Below are 21,727 nucleotides of genomic sequence, written 5' to 3' on the forward strand. Positions count from 1 at the left end.
GTATGTTTATATAATTTACCCTTTAGTCCGTAAAACAAAAGGCAGTAAAACATCTTGTTAAGGGAGGAGTAAGAAAATAATTGCTAATAAAAGTATTTTCATTTTATGAGCCATTTTCCCTGCAGAAATTTTGCTCTTATCACTAATAACCATTGTTACATGTAGAAATACATTTATGAATGAACTCAGCCCTATAGGACTACAGTGGGTTCACCCAAGTCAGCAGGGTTTCTGCATTGGAAAGGGATGGGCATAAATCATTCAGCTATCTGGTCCCTGTCATCAGTCTGCCTTTGCTTCATGCAGGACTGACCTGTCCAGGCAGAGCTGTACAGCAAGAGAAGCAGCCAGAAAATTCTGAATTTCTTCATCTTCTGACTAAAAAGGACAAAATGGTTTGTGAACACATCTACACAGCATCTCTTTTTTCTACCAGCCCTGTCTGGCAGAGCAAGGTTATAGGAATCATTTACCGTGGCTTTTAATTCCCATCTAGTTGAAACAGTCCAGGTTTTATTTGCTTTGAATCAGAGGGTATATTACTTTTCTCAAGACAAAACAGACCTCAGCGCTAGTCCACTTTACTATGTGACATTTTAGTGCAGAACAATAATACTAGACAGAATTCCTGTTCTTTAGACCTGAAGAAAAGGAAGAATACAACTCTGAATGTTCTTATTTGCTTCTTTTCCTTCTCTAGTAAGTGCAGTAGCAAAAGCTGCTGTTAAAATAATCTTCCAGATAACTGGAATCTCGTAGAGGGCAGAAAAATGCTGCTATCCTCAGGCTTCAATAATTCCCTAGTAATAAACTATACATTATGTGACATGGTGTATCTAGTTCCTGGGAGCTGAATGCAGTAATCCAACAGGAAGGCCTTTACTCTCCTATGTAGTCTGCTGCTCTTTTAGAGGATAATCATTACTGGGGTTTTATAGCAACAGCTCCCAGCTTGCCCCAGGCCTTCTCTAAACCGTGCTATCAAATCTTTCAACAGAGCTGTGCATTTCACGGTTTGATATTAGAGCCTGTAACCTATAGCACAGGTGTCTAAGAAGGCATGTGGATTTTGAATGGTACTTAAAGACTTAGGAGCAGATCCAAGAACATCATTATCAAGGGAGAGACATTGATGAGAAGCAACATTTTCCAGCTCCCTTTCAGGAACTGCCAGCCAACTGCATATTGCCTCCTCCGGCATTCCCGTTGCCTAGCATGTTCCCAGTCAGAGCTACATTTCCTCATACATTATGGAGCATATTACATACAGAGATTTTAAAACACAGTTTCACCCATAGCTTGTGGGAACAAAACCAAACCAAATTTACCAACCCTGGCATCCCTGAAAGGTTGCCAAACATGAGTTTATCTTCTAGAGCTCAACACCTAGAGGTGGGTTCAGTGCTTTCTCATATTTTAGATTTCTTGTATAAATTATATAGGTAATAGAATATTGATGTACTACAGTTGGTTGCTTTTAAATTCTTAAGATGCTATAGCCTTAAATTATGATACCTATTAAAATGGTATTGTTAACAATAGTTTAAATGGCAAGATAAACTTTTTTGCTAGTGCTACAGTTACACATTTCTGCAGTACTCTAATACCTGATGAAGATCATAGAACAGCAGGGTTTGCTGTTGGATAATGCTAATGCTGATTACTGTTGTCATATATTATTATATAATATTCATTTACATCTTCAAAAGGGGTATTCATTGAAATACAGGACTTTCCGTGAACTTTCTACATCAGAACAAGCAGCATATTCAAATGTAATTTAAACACAAGATAGTGCTTCAATTAGTAGTGTTTTGGTTCCAGAAATGTCCTAGTCTAAAATAAATAATTACCACCAATACCCATCTGTGTTTTCAATCTAAGACTCACTGGAGAAATACTTAAATTGTGGAAATTTAAACCCAGCTATTTCAATAACCATTGGATGGAGCATGATTCCTGAGATGGGCCTCTTAATTCCCTGCCCAGTCTGCTTACTTCTGGATACACTTGCTTTTATGACGTACACCAGTTATACAAAATTCTTAGCAGTTGAATTCTTGAAAATGTCAAATTTTTTTACACAAGGCCAAAAATTACTTAAAATCCCTACTCTACCACGTGTACATCTCCATTCATTCATAACATAACTGGTAACACTTCTCTGTTTGATCCTGAAGTAGTCCTGAATTGGTGCTGAAGGCATCATGACTTAGCCTTATTTTTCAGCTCAGAACAGTAGAACTTTTTTCTCCTGTGGCGTAACAAGCCAGCAGTTCAGTTTCTTGTGACCATTTTGTTTTACACCTAAACTTCTGGTTTTGCATGGTGATGACTGATTCCCTTCACTTGGGGAATCCCTCAGGGAAATTAAGTACTAATCCTGTGCTTCGTCAAGCAAACACTGCTATGATAGACCCTAACTCGCTTCCACAATAGCAGAAAGCCTTGTAAGGATTCATCTGAGTTACAGCTGCTACAAATTTTAAGGGTGAGATTTGTTGGGCTGTTGCAAATTACCCTGTTCTGTGAGGGTAAGAAGCTGTAAGTGGCTTAGGTGTTCCACTGCTTAACAACCCTCCTTGGGCTGTAGCTCTTGTGAGATCTGACTAGCTATCTAGTCAAAAGAAAAAGAAAAAAAAAGAAGAATGCTTTGCTGCAGAGTGCTCACCAGCAAGCCTTTCAAGTGCTAGAGGCTCTGGATCACCTCAAACAGTATAGGCAAGTATTCCCTTTATATGTAATTTCTATTGCATATGAGCAAATATTAGAGTTTTAGTCTTTCTTCTCTGCCTTCTCACACTGAAAGAGGCATTACTTGGGGCTGTTATTGCACATAACAGTTCTCAAGATATTCCCTGCTCTTCCTGTAAATCGCAGCTCTGTGTGGTCCACAGCAAGTTGGCTCTCTGAATCTCTACACTTGGCTGTACTGCACTGGGAATTATGCCTGCCTGTCTTTCAGATCAGAGGCCTGTGCTCTGCTATGGGAAGAGGGTAAATATTGCAGGCAGTAGTGGAAGTGAAACAGGTTCTCAGCTCTCAGTCTTCTGCTTTTCAAACAATGGAGTTAAGATTTTAAAGGTGGTCAGGATTGTTTTGCCGATTTCTCTTCTTTATTGCCTGTCTATAGAAGTGTATTAACTCTGTCTTTCATAAAGCTTGGTTACCCTAAGATTGTAAGGAGGTGGATTGAAATCTTTTCTTGTATACACTGTCAAAGCTGACACACCTAGAAAAATGGGGCCTTCCTAAAGGTACTGAGGACTTTTCCTAAAGCACTCAAATACAAGTCAGCTTGGTTAAGAAGAAATGAATCCTTAAAACCTATGCCCTTATGCCAGGCAGCTATTCCTGTGCTCCCTGATCAACATGAACTATACCTCTTCTATCTTCCATGAGTCATGAGGAATGATCCAAACATTATAGCTCTCCCTAAATGGGAAACCTCACATTAAACTAACATTCATAATAACATTTTCTCCTTCAACCAACATTAGCTAAAAGCTATCCTGTATTCCCCTAAGAACTGTAAGACTCAGGTAAGTATTTCTGATTGAAGTCAAATGTTAAATGGTTAAGCAAAATCTAAAGTCATAAAATTTCTAACCATATCTGTCTGATTTTAGTTCAGAAATTATTTTATTCTTAAAAGATACAGTTACATTCCCCAAAAGGACATTTTTCTCCTTTTGCAAGAAATGTGTTTCTCTGAAATATCACATTAACTATGATCATCCAAAACAATTTTCAAAAGGGTGTCCTTCTAATACATCTTTTCAGTCATAAGAATGTATATATATTTTTTTTTAATTTTTAAGTGTCAAATGGGAGTATTCAGAAGAAAAAATGTATTTTGTACTTGGTTAGGAAAAGATGTTTAGTTGTTTATATAAAATTACTGTGCCCAAGCATCGGTTCAACTGAATGAAAGCCAAGCTTTCATGGGATTGGCAGAAGAATAGCTGTAAACACCGCAGACCCTGCAGGCCTCTGTGTAGGGATCTGAGTTCAGAACTGAAATAGAAATGTTTTTAGTAGTTACCTCACTAGTGGTGAGTCGCCCCATTAACAGGGCACTGAGATGGTATTTAGGTTACATTTCATCTTGGCACCACTGACAATCTGTTCACTCTTCCATTTACCTCAGATTATCCTCTAAGTTATTAGCAGAAACGTGTTAAGAATTTCTTTTTCCTATTTTTACAGAAATATGTCTCTTTCTTGAATCTAGTCTGTGTTCCAAATTTTTTAGCTGAAGATTTTTATGTATCACTTGAACTTTTTTTTTTTTTTTTTAATGTAACAACAGAGGCTGTGTAAGGCTTTATGCCATAACTGCAGCCAACAACTACAGTTCAGGTAGCAGCAAGGCCACATTTAGTAGCATGCATCTCTTCTGCACTGCCACTACCATTGCCTGCACTGAAACAGTTCTGTAAGACCTTCATCATTTCCATCTAAAGAGCCCTCTCCTTTCTAGTCCAGCTGTCACTGTGGGCAGCACTGCCCTATTAACAGACTTAATTTTTCTACATATTTTCTACCTGATGTCAAATCCTGTTCTAAAAATGCTACTGTTTCTCTAAGTGGGTTTTTTGTTGTTGTTCATAAATCAACTTTGGGCATGACTACATTAGGATGGGAGTTGCTTCAGTTCTCTGTCAGCACTCTTCAGAACTAACCCAGCCTTGTTATATATCCCTTGTCGTATCCCCCTTATCCATCCCAGTCACAATTATAAACCTTTTGTGAAATACATTGGAATACTATTTGTAAGAACTATATCATACACAATGCGGCTGTGGAGTATTGAGAAGTGCGTTCTACCTTTTAAATAATTTTGTAAACCTCTAAGGACCTTTAAAGCTTATCTGAGAGTTAATTCTTGGTACTTCTGATGGAGTTCACTGGGGTTCCTCAGTGAAAGTATGCCTTAGCCCCCCTGCACTACCATCTGTCAGCACCAGGAGTAGTGCCTGGTGATCAACTAAGGGTAAACTATAGCTGTGAACAGCTACCAGCCTTAATAAGGAGGGTTTTTTTCTATGCCTGGGAAAGACATTCATTCCATTTAGCCTCTAAATTCAGTGTAAATAAACATTGTACCACTTACTGAGATCACAGTGGGATTAAATGCTGTATTTAATCTGTATAAACTACAGCAAAATGCAGAAACCCTTATTCTTGAGTTAGAGATGTGAGTGGCATGAATATGAGAGGTAGTAAAATAAGCTGTATCAAGACCAATCCCCTAATAATTTCACAGGGTCAAACCTCTGCATGTAATACCAATGCAGACAGCTGTGCAATGCTCTGTAAAATATTCTAGGATTCAGCCCTCTAGGACATAGGGTCAAACTTGAATTTAGGAAAGACCAACCTCTTGTCAAATACATGTATCCTTAATTTAAATTTAAGGAAATAGTTACAAGTGCATCCAGTCTCACAAACGTATACGACTAGAGATGTGACAGAAATTCAGTATTTAGGGGATGTACAGACTGTACTGCCCTTTCTCTGTACTGTAAGACTGCAATTTTTTAACCCAGGACGCCAAATGTTCTGATTAAAATCTACAACCAACCTGTTCAGTAAACGCCCTCACATGAAAATTCTAGAAAGGGGACCTTTATCAGACTAAGATCTCCACACTACTTTTGCAATATCAATAAATGCTAACAGCTTTCACCAAGGGATAAGATACTCTTCTCTGAGCTCTGTGAAATCATGATCTCAAATCATTTTACTGAATCACTATCAATTCCCTTAGACAGCAAACTTTACCAGTTAAATATATTGTATGTGATGTTCATAGATCACAGAACACCCCAGGTTGGAAGGGATCTCAAAAGATCATCTGGTTCAGCCTTTTGTGGAAAAGGGAGTGTAGATGAGATTATCTAGCACCGTGTCCAGTTGCATCTGGAAAACCTCCAGTTGTGGAGACTCCACCACACTTCTGGGGAGGTTCTTCCAGTGATTGATCGTTCTCACTGTAAAAAAACTTTGTTCTTGTATGAAGATGAAAAATTTTCCCTGTGCTCCTGGTGTGTATTAGCTTCAAAATCATTAAAATTTGTTTTATTTATGCTAGAGCATTTATACTAATTCAAACTTTGATAGAAGTCCATCCTCAACCCACTTAATTTTGTTGCAGTGTAGCAGACCATAAAAGCCTTTCCTGCCTCACCCTGTGACTCTTAAAAACAAACAAATAAACAAATAAAATAAATGTTATTTGCAGTCTGCTAAGCCTGATCAGGTTGATTTAACTCTGTGATGTCCCTCCTATGTTCTTGAGGGGTCTGGCCAGGTCAGAAACACTTTTGTCAAATATTTTGTGTAGCAGTATGTAATAAACTTACGGTACTGAATGTATCATGTTTGGGGAAAGTGTAAAGCTTCAGTACGTATGACTACAGTCGTAAAGACTACAACAGAAATTTTTGCACAAGGAGAAAACTATGATAATTTGCTCAGAAGGTTATATGCTGCACTTGGCTCCTACAACTCAGTGTCGAAAAAGCCATCAACTGAACTGTTGTTATCATCAGGTATTCCTGGATATCTAAAAATGTGTTTGAATCTCTGAATGATCTTTTCTGACATTCTGAAGAGAATACATAAATAAACCCATTAACAGCTACCAAGAGCAGGTTCCCGTGATAACATGTATAGATCTGAAAGTTAATTCAGGCATTGAGCAGGAGGCCTAGAAATGTATTTCCAACAAGAATATGAGAAAAACATAATATAATGATCTTTCATCATCAAAATTGAGTGAAATAACCACCTCCCTGTAATTGGCAAAGGTCTTACATTAACTGGACAGATACAATATGACCAGTTACTGATCATTATTAGTTTTCTTTCCAGTAGCTTCATGTTTGGTATGAAACACTAATTTGTCTTCTCAATTGTACAGATTGTCAAAACTATGTTTATTAGAAGATTAGAATTTGTCCTCCAATTAATTCCCCTAAATACATAGTATGAATACAGTTAAATCTGTTTCTGGTTTTCTTCAACCAAAAATAAGCCTCTTCCACGTTTTTTTCTACATTTTTCTTTCACAGCACGCACCCAACGTATCTCAAACTAATTTTGTTCTGCCTGATGCAGGAAATATCACAGTACCACTGTTGCTGCTGTACAGTGACAAGTGTTTGGTAAGTGCTTAATTTTTGTGTTAAATATACTAAATAACAGGTGTTCAGCCATAATGTATTTATTATGGTGTCAAATGCTATATATAGTGTCAGTAATGTATAGTGATTTATTAGAGAGTAATAGTGAAGCAATCTGCTAGTGTCGGTAATAAGGGAACTCGCCTCTGAAGCATACTGTTCTTATCGTTTCCTTACAACCATCCTTACCCATGTTCTCATTTTCAAAAGAAGGATAAGCATTATAAAAGTTTCTTGTTTCACTTTATTTCAAAAATGGGACATCTGCTTTTGCAAGGCTGTGAGGTAGAACTTAAAAGCATTTCTAAAGGCAATGACAAATATTATTTGCAGCTGATACCCGGTCATTCCTTTTAGATTGCAAAACCCCTGCACCACACACTGTCGTTTTGTGGTAAGTTTATGATACAGTCACTGTTATGAGACATCTTAGGGGCACTTTTGAAGACAGTAAAGATTTGTTTAATGACAAATTTAATTATTTTTCTGCTTCTTCAACATCTCGGGGATCTGAACTGGGAGTAATTAGTCAGCTTCACTAAGGGAAAACATGTTTGTATCTCTGAAATAAATTACGGGATTTTTGTTTTTTTTCTCAGCTGAAAGTGAGATACTGCACCAAACAACAAATATAATGTGGCAAATGTTGATTCATACCAACACCAGTGCAGGTCCAAAATGTATACCATATGCAGAAACAGTACAATTTCATATTCCTTGAGCTAATGGAGAAACTCCTCTGTCTCAAAGCAAGCCATACACTAGCTTTTTGAACACCCATTATGCTCATTAAAGACCTGTCCAAGATATCCAAGTCTCAATCTATGCCCCACCTACACCCAATCAGCATGCTTCTACTTGCTACATCAGTGTTTATACTTTTTGGTGTATTAGCTGTTGCTTCTACAGTGCTGAATCAGTAACGCTGGGCACTGTTGTGGTAGTGGAAAATGTATTTATTTCTGTGACTGTGTTAAGTGGTATACAGAGAGGTGGTGTTTCTGAGAGGTCTTTTAGTCATGGATCCTCAAAAAAAAAACCAACACAAAAAAACCCAAAACAAACAGAAAGCTGTTAGGTTTAAACCTTTTTAAATAACAGTATTTCATCAAGTACCGAATGAACCTTTGTTCAAAGGGGATATACCTGTTTTCATTCCAGAAAAACTCTGATTAGTAAAGAGCATGTATGCCACTGTGGAACGTGCCATAGATCAACTTCATGGCTTTCCTGAGCAAAGGTAAGCAGCTGAGTACTGAAGGCCAGAGATCCAAAGTATTAACTATGAGATTTTACTACTGTGTAGCATTTCCTGATACCAAGTTCTTTTCTTTGCGCTCTTCATCTTTGTTAAATTTACTGATTGTACCAAAACACATATGATGATCTTTGATTACAAGGTCTAAAAATTATGACTTCTTTCCACAGTATCCCCAGCTTGTTCTTCACTCCCGTAACCACCAAGAAGCCTGGAAGCAGCATATGCTTTACGGTTTTTGCCTTCTAATTTGTATCTTTTTCTCAACTTGCCCGTTACTTTAAGGTAACTTGTAGAAATGTTGTCTCTTTCAGACTTCTGCCCCTTCATCAATTTTGGATTAAATTGTCCAATGTACTCAAAAGATACTTAGGACACCTAGAGTTATTTTAAGAAACAAGACTAGGAGCGCTCGCATTTTTTCACTGCGATTTCCATTACAGCTGTTCTTCATCACAACAGCATGGCTTATTTCGAAAAGAGGATGCAGAGACCTAAAGAATTCAATTGGAGCCATTAGTGTACTATAAATGGCAGTGGCAAAATTTGCCAGCTAATGGTAGCAATATGTATGTGGAAAGGAGAAAGTAGATGAAGTAATGTTCTACTTGAGGTACAGGCTTGTGGTTTCCTATGAGCTTCTAAGGGTTTCTTTGAGAGCATCAGTAAGAATTATGCATCCTCTGATAAAAAGGCCTGTGCTGGTTTTGGCTGGGAGTTAAATTTTCTTCATAGTAGCTAGTATGGGGCTATGTTTTTGATCTGTGCTGAAAAGTGTTGGTAACACAGGGATGTTTTCATTATTGCTGAGCAGTGCTTACACAGAGTCAAGGCCTTTTCTGCTTCTCACTGCACCCCACCAGCGAGTAGGCTGGGGGTGCACAAGAAGTTGGGAGGGGACAGAGCTGGGACAGCTGACCCCAACTGGCCAAGGGGATGTTCCAGACCATATGATGTCATGCTCAGCCTACAAAGCTGGGGGAAGAAGAAGGAAAGGGGGGACTTTCAGAGTGATGGTGTTTGTCTTCCCAAGTAACTGTTATGCGTGACGGAGCCCTGCTTTCCTGGAGATGGCTGAACACCTGCCTGCCGATGGGAAGTATTGAATGAATTCCTTGTTTTGATTCACTTCCGTGCGTGGCTTTTGCTTTACCTATTAGACTGTCTTTATTTCAGCCCATGAGTTTTCTCAGTTTTCTGATTTTTTTCCCCCATCCGACCGGGGGCGTGGAGTGAGTGAGCGGCTGTGTGGGGCTTAGTTACCGGCTGGGCTTAAACCATGACAATTCCCTGGGCCAAAAGACTGAAGAATAGAGCTACTTCATAAAATACTGACATTCGCTGACAATTATTTTTCTCCTTTAATACAATTTTGCCACTGTCCTTTTAATTTATAGTGTGGGAGAGAGCCCTGTTACCTTTTTAATCTCTAATCTTATTTCCAGGTTAGAGTACAGATTCTGCTTTAGTCAACTGACTTGAGTTGTATGGAGTTATGCCAGGAAGAGACATGAGTAAGGTTTAAGATGTGTAGAGTTAAAAATGAAGAACTATGCTTCTCAGTGTAAAACATCCAAACCCTCACGTAATCTGCAATATACTTTAAAGGGCTAAGGCAGATCTTTGTATATCATGGAGCACCAAGTGCTGACAGAGATTTACATTCACCTGGTGGTCTCCCGCTTCTTTCTCTAGTTGTCCTCCTACATTATCCAGCCCACCGTAAGTGAGAGTTTAATGCTGTTGCCTCTCACGATTTCATTCCATCACTAACTTTGTTTTTAATGACAAATAAAACTTCCAAGTCCCGTTTTCATTTACAAAGTGTCTTGACTTTACTCTCAAAATGTTAAGTAATAGCTCGTGTGCGTATTTCACCTCAAAGCAAACTTGTGTAAAAAAAATATTTACAAGAGGGAAGGCCCTTTATAACATCATCAAAAGAGGGAAGAGACACTACTGTTGCCCATGAACTATTAAACTACTTACTGCAATGTTTCCTGGCTGCAATTTCAGTTTGAAAGCATCTTAAGTGCTTTGATGAGTCCCTCTGGCGAGTCTGCTCGCCCTTCACCTCAGATGATCCCGTTACCCCGCCACGTAACAGCCTGAATGCTTATGCACGTAAAACCGGCTCTCACAGGTTCAGGGGCTCACCCGTGCCGCTGCCTCAGGCTGAGGGCTGCCTAGTTCCTACAGCAGCAATAAGGCACCCGTCAGGCGGCGTGGCAAGCGTCTGACAACCGCACGGACTGACGCCAGCTACGGGCCGTTGCGGGGCGGGGGAGAAGGTCGAGCAGCTCGCCTGCGGCAGCCAGAGGGAACCAAAGAGGAGACACCGCCGCGGCTACAACAGCTAGGCCCCGCTGCAAGATGGCGGCCCTCCCGGCCCGCCCTACCTCCTCCTGCCTCGGCCAAGATGGCGCCGGGACCCCTCCCTTCGCCTAACGGCCTCCCCGCACGCGGCGCGGCGGGCCGGGCGCGCGCCCAACCGCCAGCCCGGCCCCTCCCCGCGCCTGCGCGCTCGGGCCCCGCCGGAGTCGTCCCGTCGCGAGGCCGTGACGTAATCAGTGTGCGCCGCCGGCTGCTGCACTTCGCGGGGGTGGGCGCGCTTGCGCAGTGGGGGGGGGGGGGGGCGCACGGCGCTCGGTGAGGGAGGCTCGGAGGGGCCGGCGATGGCTCCGGCGAGGCGCCGCTCAGGTACCGCCGCCGGCGGCGGCAGACGGGATCCGGGAGGGGGCACGGAGGCTCTGACGGCTTCCCCGGGAGCAGGCTCCTCGGCGGCGCCCGGGGTGGGAAGCATGGCGGCCGCGGGCCCGCGCTTAGGCCCGCATTGTTGGCCGGGGGAGGCGGCGGCGGCCTCGCCGCGGCGCGGGAGGGTTGCCGGGCCGGGAGGAAAGGCCGGTGCTCGCCGCCTCCCCTTTTCCTTTCTCCCGTGGGGTGTTTTCTGCTGCTCGGCGGCCGTGGCCCGGTTAGGCGGCGGGTATTTGAGGCTGCGCGAGCGCGCCAAAAAAAAAAGGGGGGGGGGGGATGGGGAGGGGGGCTGTTACGGTCGCTTTTAAAAATATTGGGGGTGGGAGGGAGGGGGGGAGGGAAGCGGCGGAGTCGGTGAGCGGCCCTGCCGTGTTTGCGTGGGTAACTTGCCCTTTTCGAGGAGAGGGAAACTGAGCCGTGGCTGAAAGCGTGCGCCTCGTTCCTCCGCCGGCTGCGCTTCCCAACGGCGGCCTAGGAGTAGCCCTAAGAAAGGAAGAATAATGGCAAATAAAATCTCCTCGTTCTGCAGAGTCACCTCTCCCTTAGTCTTCGTTGGAAACTCGCGTGAACTTCGGCGTTTAAATAGCGTTAGCCCCATTGTTAAGAGGGGGAGGGTGGAGATCGTGCCTTAGGAAAATATAATAACTTGTCTTGCAACTTTTAGCGTTTCCCGCTTTTGATGCGTGTTGCTCACCAGGTTTAGGGGTGTAAAGATAATCTTTCAACGCCTTTTTCTTTTTTTTTTTTTTCCTTTTTTGACCCAGAATTAAAATAGCCTGATGGTATGTGTTTCAAAGATTGTAGCTGCGCTTTATTTTAATAGATTGCAGTTATAGAAGATAGACACCCAGGAGATTTTGCCTTTCGCCATGGCTCAGTTTGGAGGACAGAAGAATCCCCCTTGGGCTACTCAGTTTACAGCCACTGCAGTATCTCAGCCAGGTCAGTTTACATATCACTTAATGTTTGAACCCTGACATCTAGTAGATTTGGAGATTCCATAGTTGGGTATGCAGCTAAGAGTGGCACCATGCTAACTAACTTATTTAAATTCTATTTAAATGGTTTTAGTTGGGAGTTTTTCACACAACAGAGATGTTAAAGATCATTGCCTAGTACTAGCTGTTGGGTTGGGTTTTTTTAAGGGGTGATAAGTCAAATCCCAGGTGAATTTTTATTGATTCTCTTGGTCAGTAAACAAGATACTAAGTTATTTATATCCAAAGATGTGTAAATCATATTACCTTTCATCACATTGCATTGCTCTAGATTAAATAATAATAGCACTAATAAGGCATTACAGGTTTTTTAAGTGCTGCCTGAGTTTCTTTTCCCAGGCAGTGTAAATCAACATTTACGAAGTATTTTGCCTTTACTAATATATCGGACATACTTCACATAGTGAAGAGGTCTCTGAAATCTGCTTCTTGGATGGGGAGGGGGTATATTTTTTTTTTTTATGCCAAGTTAGAACTCGAGGATCCCTGTAACTGAAGGTATCACCCTGATAATGATAGAGGGTTTCATTTGATTTAGCTAAGAAGCCTTATATAATCTCAGGCTAGTGTATTTTAAAACCTAGCTGGCTAGATTTTCATGTTTCATATTGGTTTGTAACAAAAGGTTTTGAAGCAAAAATGTGAAGCTCGCTGCGTGGTGAATTTTGGTGCTTCCATTTCCAGTCCTGGAATGCCTTCTTCTCTTTTTGAGTACAAAATGTTTCCTAAATATTGTAGTTTCATTGTCTGATGTGAAAATGGTTCAACAAAGCTGTGGTACTTTGAGGATTCAGGATGTCAAAATGTGAGAACAGGCAGTAACCTTTTTGAAGAGATGTCTTTCTGAAGAGTTCTCTGTTTTTTGCAGTTGTCCTTTGCATCTTGCTCTAGTTTGATATGCAGTTGAATGACATACCTCCTTTGTCAGTGGTTTTACATCTTGGAGCTTAGCAAAAGTTGGGAATGCCTGCTATTCTTTGGAGGTGCATGTCGGGAGGCCAGGAGGAGGGAGGGGAAGAAGGACAAATCTTTCTCCTGTCTCAGTTTCCTTTCCTGAAATGACTCCTCCATCTCCAGTTTTTCCTTTGGGCGCTGGTCTAATCTGAGTGCATATCCTTGGGGAACTCCACCTGCCCCTCCATGTGTTTCACAATACTTGGTCCCAGTGTGCCTTTTCCTTTTCCTCCATGCCCATTCCGTCCCACTGTCTACCTAAACTGTTGCTGTACCTAACCAGCTGCCTACAAGCAGTTGTTCACTGTTTCTCTGAATAGCTCACACTTCCCTTATCCAAATGGCACTACTTTCCTTCTGTAAGAAATTGCTTAACAGCTGGAAAGGTCAGCATTGGGAACGTGGGAGAGAAAAACTTTGCTTTTGGTTCTTGTGTCTGACTGGGTGATACCTTGGAGCGATCACTGGATGGCAGCATCTGGGCTGGAGTATTCTTGATAAGTTGGCTGATGTGACTGCTAGTGCATCAGAAATAGTGGTGGAAGACTGAGGGCCAGCTCCATGTCCTGTTTCAAAGGGAAAGCGGTGTAAAACCTGCTGAAGGGGAGGAGCTGGCAGCCATCTTAGACCTTGCTGAGCAAGGACCAGAAGGGGGCCCTGGAGAAGAGGTGGATGGAGCAAGGGCACTAGAAGCACACACCAACTTCTTATACATTTTCTTATTCCTATGACTCTGCGTTTGGTTAGCCTACTTCTGAGCCTCCTTAAATTAAATGAAGTGCAAAATTTAATTGGGGTAGGACTGGTGAGCATCAGTTGCTGTGAGAGATTTTTCACCTGCTTAATGAGGACAGTATCTCCAGGAATTTTTAGCTGTTCATCTGATCCAGCAGCACCCAACTCAAACATGAGAGCCATTAGAGACTAACATTTGGCTGCAATTTTGCCTTCTTCCTGTGCTAGTTCCACCTTCCTTCATGTTCCTAGTGTCCCTCTTCACACTGTAGTATCTTCTCTCCAGCCTCGCTTGAAGGCATTTAGCTCCTTGTGTGCAATCCTTTCCTATTCCTACTTAGCAATACACAATCGCCATGCCTGTGTCCTCTTTCTTCCCTGTCTGTACTACTGAATCCAGTCCTTGGGATTCTACTGCGCAGCTCCTGTGTTAGTACCTGTGTACATACTTGTTCCCCTGCTTTTTTAATTGGCAATTATTGTGATTTATAATGACTTGTAATGCAGAGCACAGGAAACTTCTTTTGCAAAGTATGCAGTGCTCTCTGGTACTGCTGAGAGCTGAATAACAGTGTTTACAGTTGAACTGCAGCTAAGTAGTCACCTTTCATGCACCTTTCAACGTGAAGCTGTGACTGTCCAGCTTGCCTGATGAAGAGAGATGCTGTCAGTGCTCAGGCGTGCTGACTAGCACGTGCTACTTCTCACCTGTGGCTGCTGCTCAAGAAGTTGTGCAGATCAGCTTACTCTTGTGAATCTCAGTGTTCATAAACTGATGTAAAAAAAATTACATTTACCAAATTTTTATATCTTTTCAGAGGATTGGCTGAAGTTGTTACATATATTTATGCATACCAGCTGTTTTTACCCAAGTGTCAGGTTCCTTCTCCAAAGCATCAAGGTGCTTGGGTATGGGGGAAAGGGATCTTGATTTTTACAACACAAGCAACATGGTATATAGATTTTTCCTAAGCTGTTGTCAAAAGTGGTGAGCGATGGTGTTATAAACCCAGCTTGATAATTGCAAAAAAGGTAATTTCAGGGTTGGTGTGGTTTTGTTCATTTGGTGGGTTTTGTTTTTTTCCTGTATTTCTGGCTTGGATGCTCTTTTGGCCATCCCTGGTGAAGAAGTAACTATATGAGTTAAGGCTCTTAATTATTAAGGTGTGACACTCTAAGGTAGTTGTGGAGTGAGATGCCATGTAATGAAGGGTTCCTGGGATCCCTTTGGGATAGCTTACTAATTACTGTCTGTGCCTGTGGTATTAGAAGAGATACGGGTAATCCAGGTGCCAGCAAAGATCTATGTGTGAAGAGAGACTCCTGCCTGTAACACAGTGAAATTGTTTCTCTACTCCTTGTCTCATGGTTTTGTGCATCACATGACTAAAACCAGAATAAAGTCCCTGCTATGTTGGTTAAGCATTGTTAAAGCATAAATTAAATCATGCCTACTACAGGAAATTAAAGTTTAAAAAAATTAAAAATTATCAAATTCTTAGATAGCACAGATTGCTTTTTGCAAGTACTCTTTATACTTTTAACTTGCATAAAGATGTGCAAGTTCCTGAAATGCCTGCAAAGGAGAATCCCCTCCTATTCTCTCAGCTATTAATTTTTGACATGTCTTTGGTTTGTATCAAAGCGCTTGGCATGTGCTGTTTTCAGGGTTATGATTTCTGGTTGCACAGTGAAGCCTGTTTTTGTAGAACTGCAGTCAAGGGGAAGTCCTGGCTATGCTGCGTTTTGGCTGATTGGTGTCTTCATCTTTGCTATATCAAGACTTTATTGCATTAGAGTGAAGAACAGTGCACCTGATGAAAGAAAGCAAAAGCTCCTGAAGCTCAGTATCTTGTTATTACTGGTGGCCCTTATGAGGTGACTAAAGAAAAGCATAAGAATAGGACAAGCATGTAGCCTATCTCAGAGCCACTAAGAAATAGCAGCTGATGCACAATTCGCTGGCTTGCTGTGAACGGATGTCGTGTGATAAATACACTGAGCCTACTTTCTGTTGTGTGCCTGTCAAAAGGAATTTTTTTTTTTTTGGAGTTAAATTGTATGGTATTTGTATTGCAAGTGTGTTAAGTTTGAAGAAACTTAAAAACCTGAGGACCCAAACTCAATTTCTGACAACTGTGAAAAGTGTCCAAAGCCTAGATAGGGTACTCTTTTACTGTAATCCTAATAAAGCAATGTCACTTACCAAGGAGGTACATGTAGCAACATACTTTGAAGATGTTTCCCTAATCTTAAAGGGTCTCTGGAATTTAGAAGCAGCAAGAGGGACTACTAAATACTGTCATTTTGTTTGCTGCAACAGAAATTTCTGTTACCTAGAAAGGTGCTTGAGCTACAGCCTAGGATTCTTAATTTCTATCCAAGCCCTTTCAGATGGTTTTGCCAAGGCAAGGATCTCCATCACTGTACTTACAGAGATAATTACAAATGCCAAGAAGCTTTTGTTTGTCACTGCAGTTGCTTGTTGCCAATAATAATAATATGGCAGTTAGATGTCAATTCCACAGTCTGTGATCCATTCTCTCTTGTTTTTGATGTGTGATTTCCCCCCCCCCCCTTTTTTTTTTTTAAACTAGTAATGCACACACAGTCACCTGTTTAAGCGGAGCCTGTTTGACTGAGATGAGTACACAGATGAAAGGTAGTCAAATTAAACTCCTGCAGTCTTTTGTCTTTGCCCTTTGTTAGTAAGTTGATCTGCAGTGTTGTAGATGACATGATACCCAGTTAATATTAAATGCTCATAAAGTGACAGTAGAGGTGGCAAGAAATCTCCCCCCCCTCCCTGGCCAAAATGGGATGAGAGTCTTAGGGTGGGCTGGGAATTGTTTGAGGTAGTAACAGGTTATGCTGGAAGGGAAATCGTCATAGTGGAAACTGAAGAGCTGAGTAACCCCAAGATCTGGTTTGGGGAGCAAGCATGTTAATATTTTTGTGGGTATCCTTGGTACAAAAAGTAGGAGAGAACTTGTGAAACTTGCTTGATGACGCTTTCCAACTCCATTCCCCTGTGTTGGAACAACATTAGAATAGAACATTAGACTGAATGACAGTCATTGACAGCATAGTCAAACATTCAAAGGTAATAGCATGAAGTGAATTTCTGCACTAATAGGAGTTTCTGCTCAGCACGTGGAAATAAGAGGAGAAAGATTAATACGTTGGTTATTTGCCTGGAGTGAGCCAGCAAAGTAACGCAGCCAAGAAAAGTGAAAGTTGTCCCAGGATGCAACAGAAAAGCATTTTCATTAGATTTAAAGGTCTTTTTAAGGTGTGTTATGTGAGGCATTGGTGAGGTTCCAGATGAGAGTGTGCTTCTGGATGGTCAACAATGGACATTCAAATTGGACTTGATGGACAAGCAGGAGGCAAAAGGATCAAGAGAATAGAGGGCCTGTCATGGGAGGAGCCTCAGATTTTGCTTGCTTGGCTTCTAAAGAAACCCAAATGTTGGAATTTTCCAGGGAAAAAATTAATGTAATACTGGAAGTACTGTAATTTTGCTGTACTATAGAATGCTTGATTTACTATTAAAATAGTATTACTTCCTGGAATGCTTAACGTGACAATATTTGATACAGATCATAGTGATGGTGATTGTTTTCACTGTTGCTTATATATTTCGTCCATGTTTCATTCCAAAATTGTAAGATGATCAGTGCCATCAACTTGTTTCCTGAAGATTGTACTCTGCTGGAAAGAACAGCGTGGTAGAGAGGATTGCCTTATTCAGGATCTGCTGAGTTGGTTACAGCATTTTTGTGTATTCTATGATGATGATCACCAACTACAAGCAATCTCTTACTGCATCCCTGGGTCAGCAATGAAAGCTTCATTTTGGATCACTAAGAATAGTGTGGAGCACAAACTCTGCAGGAAGAATACTGTAAATCTGTTCTTCATTTAATTGTGCCTCTTTAATGGCTTTGGAAGAGAAAGGAACCCTGTTCAACTTGAATGTTCTTCAGTTCTGAAGATGGCTGGCTGACCTGTTTTTGCTGGCAATGTTTCCTTGCTGAGTTTCTCTGGTTTTATTTAAATATGTGGACTAGACTGATAGCTTGATGAAGTGATATTTGATCATGCAGCTTCAGATAACTTTTTTAAAAACTCCTGCTAAAGAAGGAGCAGCTTTTCAGATATGTTTGCAGTTCTTCACTCAGATTTGCATTGTGCAGGGCTCTTTGTCCCTAAAAGTTCCGTCCGTAAGGCTTAAGCATACCTTGTTCAGAAGTATCGCATGCATAAGAAGCATAGCATGTGGATAGCTGCTCCTAGTGATTTGTTTAATCTTCTGCAGGGAATTAAAAGCTGATAGGGCAATAAAATAAACTGATCTTTCCTTCCAGGCAGCTTGAGTCTGGGCAGTACAGACCCTTCCTAGTAAGAGCTGGAGAGAGCATGACTTGGTCCCTTTATACGTGGGGACCGATTAAACCCCCTGTTGTTATAAGGCTGTCCTTTCTCTACCAGCCCCCACATCTACAAAATTCAGCTTGCTTGGGGACAAAGGCAGCACTGAGTGAAGTGAAGCCTTGTGCTTTTTCAGAGGACATGTTCCATAAGCCTCCGTTTCATGGCTGCTCTTAAAGATTTCTCTTGCCCTCAGATAGAATGAAATATATTAATTAATTTATAGGACAGAGCAACAAGCTTCATCTGGCCCATCCAAAACCTGAAATAAGCTCAAGAAAGAATACAGCGTGTGTGTGTTGAGTGTGGGCGCAAATAGGGATGACAACTACTAGAGCTGTAAAATCACGAGCAACTTGAGAGAAGGAGGTTAAGTGGTCTCTGTGCCTCTGCTGTGGTGTACTATTTGTAAATGAGTTTAGAAGAGAAGCTAGTGAGGTGTGATCCTTTATCTTGCATTTTGGAATTGGATTTATCTACTTCACGAGCTTGACTCAGGAGTGAAGCATCACATACTGTGTCTAGTATTACTGTCAGAAACCTCAGCTGTTTAAAGTTGCTCTTAGTGCTTATTGTGTGTGTTCTCTTTTCAGCTGCTCTTGGTGTACAGCAGCCATCGCTGCTTGGAGCCTCTCCTACAATATACACCCAGCAGACGGCATTGGCAGCAGCAGGCCTAACTACACAAACACCAACGAACTATCAGCTCACTCAGACAGCTGCTTTACAGCAGCAGGCTGCAGCTGCAGCAGCTGCATTACAGCAGGTAAAGAAAAAGGAGCATTTGCTGTTGACTCTGAACTTTAACAATATTAAACAGTGGCTTGGTAGAGCTGTTCTTTCCAGAGAAAAGCAGAATGGGAAATGGTGAACATAACAGTATAAGCCTGTTTAAAAAAACAGTGGGATTTTTAGGTCTACAGCTGTCAATAGCTGTGTTAATCTGTGAAGGTGGGAATTTTGGCTATGGAGGTGCTGACTTTCAGCTATGGAAAGCCTTTTGGGAAAAGGAGTTTTGCAGCACCCAAACTGAGAATCTCAAGTTCCAAGTATCTTCCATCACTATATGTATCCTTACAGGCATTTTGCATGATTTCATACTGTGGACTATATACTGTATAAGTGTCAGGCTTAACGAAAATTGCTGATTTTAGCTATAAAGAGCACATCAGAGTTCACTGTAAAGGCTAAGAGTATTTGTTATGAACATAATATATGTTGATACTATTAGTTATGTTTTGTATTAGAATGGTTAAATGTGAATAGTTTCTATCTAAAACTTGCTTAGCAGATAACTTGTATTTGGTATTATTGGGGTAATAATACTTCCTGTTTATGAGATATTTTGCTTTTATCTGTTTCAGCAATATTCACAACCTCAGCAGACTCTCTATAGTGTACAGCAACAGGTTTGTCTGATTCTTACTGTGTACATCACAAATAACTTTAAAAATAATGTTGGTTGTGTGTCTTGTAGGATTTGTCTGCAAAATCATCCTCATATGGGAAGTTGATAAAGAAACTAAGTAACATATTTTTGTAGTGAAGGAGAGCTTGAAGCTCAAAAACTTGGAGAGATGTATCCAGAATGGAAGCCTGCCTTCCTTCATGCAAAAAGGAAATTTAAAAGTCACGTACTATTCCATGTGTACACGATTCCTGCTGAACTTTGCTCTAATCAGGGCCGTGTATTTTAACTGCTGGAAAGATGCTGTCCAAAAAAGTTCCCTTTTACATATGGTCTTTGAACTTAACAGGATTTTGAAAAAGAATAAAAGGACATGGAAATTACAGGCCTAAGCTTCTCCAGGTGCCAAAACTTTTTTTGGTACTGTTGTTAACTTTCAGTTACAAAACGCCCAGCATTTCTGCTTACTGAATAAACCTGGATTATGTAATCTTAAAATTAACCACGTGAGCACAATTTTATGCATGTGCAAACTGCTGAAATGACCAAACCCCAAAGGACTATTAACTGACTCAGATTAAGCAAAAACTCTTACTTGTAAAGAGGACATAAAATTGTACAATTTCCTTAAGCATATAAAATTAATTTATAACTTTATTTATTTTAAGTTGCAGCAACCTCAGCAGACCCTTTTAACTCAGGTTAGTTTGGTTTTATTGTTTGGTCCTCATCCCCAAACACAGATAATGCAAGAGTGCAAATTTGTGACGTCTTGGGTAGTTTAATATGTAAAATTAACTAATATGAATGGACGTTTTATTGGTACAGGTTTATTTTATCCAGATGTTAAAATATGCATAGCCTTGGTTTCAAAAATTAATAGCAACCACTTTTCCTTAATCTTGAAGGGAATATGTGTGTTGATTACCTTGTAATTTTTTTTTGTTGTTTGAACTTCAAATGTTCAGTTGTTTTGCAGTAAGTAACAAACTGGGAAAATCTTTCTCTCCTTTGAGAAGGAATTTAACTTTCTGTGTTAACAGTATTGCAGTAGGTATATAGAGAGGCTTAAAAAGAATCTTGCTGAGCTTGACAGGTTTCAAACATGCAACCATTTAAAACACTGTAAGTTGCTCTCGTTCTGTTTTCGCTTAACCTTTTAAAACAGGCTTTTAAAAAAAAGGTAAAAATAGCTTACTTAATTTTATTGTGTTACTGGGTTCTGCTTTTGTAAGAAGGCAAGCATGTGAATGTTGAGTTAGGGAAGGGTTTGTATTAGCTTCAACCTTTACTGACTTCTAACGCCAGGTTTGGGATATAAATGGAGAATAATCTCTTAGGTGTGTATTCCTAGCAAAGTTAGGAACTTATCTCCTCTTCAGGCCCACTGTATGGGTTACCTGTAGACAATAACGCGGTCTTCTTTTTTTTTTTTTTTTTTCTAGACAATATATGTATTTTGGGGAAGTTGACTTTTTAAAAAAAAATAAAAGGATAAATAAAGCCAGTCTTCATTCAAAGTAGAAAAAAAGTCATCTTAAAAAAACAGCCAAACAAAAAACAAAAACCCTACCACAAAACCAAACCAAAACAAAAACCTTCCACCTTCTGAAAATATCTATTCAGAATAATTGCTTTAGAGACATTTTAAACTCTTGTCTACATGGCTAAAGGAACTGTTCCTTGTAGGTATGTCAGCTGGTTATAAGATTTATAGTTTGCTTTATTTTGCTTACAGCCAGCGGTTGCACTGCCTACCAGTCTTAGCCTCTCTACTCCTCAACCGGCAGCCCAGATAACTGTTTCTTATCCAGCACCCCGGTCAAGTCAACAGCAAACCCAGCCACAAAAGCAGCGTGTCTTCACTGGGGTGGTTACTAAACTACATGATACATTTGGTTTTGTGGATGAAGATGTCTTTTTTCAGCTTAGGTAAGATGTAAATACTTGCCTGCAGATGTACTCTCTGATACCCTCACTAAATAAAAAGTTTAGA

General features: G+C 40.7%; 1 protein-coding gene and 1 long non-coding RNA gene across 8 annotated transcripts in view; one reads left to right on the top strand and one right to left on the bottom strand.

Moving 5' to 3' along the window:
• Positions 1 to 11,126, bottom strand: part of LOC138687665 (uncharacterized) — a 32,342-nt gene extending 21,216 nt beyond the window's left edge. For both annotated transcript variants that reach the window (XR_011326781.1, XR_011326780.1), the window contains exon 1: positions 10,438 to 11,126. This is a non-coding gene — a long non-coding RNA (uncharacterized lncRNA). The remainder of the gene's footprint in view (positions 1 to 10,437) is intronic.
• The window catches only part of CCAR1 (cell division cycle and apoptosis regulator 1), a 30,278-nt gene continuing 19,577 nt past the window's right edge, over positions 11,027 to 21,727 (top strand). For 2 of the 6 annotated variants that reach the window (XM_069795772.1, XM_069795775.1), the window contains exons 1-6: positions 11,027 to 11,148; positions 12,026 to 12,144; positions 18,917 to 19,089; positions 19,688 to 19,732; positions 20,400 to 20,432; positions 21,470 to 21,663. In XM_069795772.1, coding sequence (XP_069651873.1) covers positions 12,072 to 12,144; positions 18,917 to 19,089; positions 19,688 to 19,732; positions 20,400 to 20,432; positions 21,470 to 21,663 — 518 coding nt within the window. In that variant the 5' untranslated portion in view covers positions 11,027 to 11,148; positions 12,026 to 12,071. The remainder of the gene's footprint in view (positions 11,149 to 12,025; positions 12,145 to 18,916; positions 19,090 to 19,687; positions 19,733 to 20,399; positions 20,433 to 21,469; positions 21,664 to 21,727) is intronic. The other 4 variants (XM_069795773.1, XM_069795774.1, XM_069795776.1 and 1 more) reach the window with 4 other exon arrangements.

Source organism: Haliaeetus albicilla, chromosome 11 (assembly GCF_947461875.1).
Source record: "Haliaeetus albicilla chromosome 11, bHalAlb1.1, whole genome shotgun sequence".
Lineage (NCBI taxonomy): Eukaryota > Metazoa > Chordata > Aves > Accipitriformes > Accipitridae > Haliaeetus > Haliaeetus albicilla.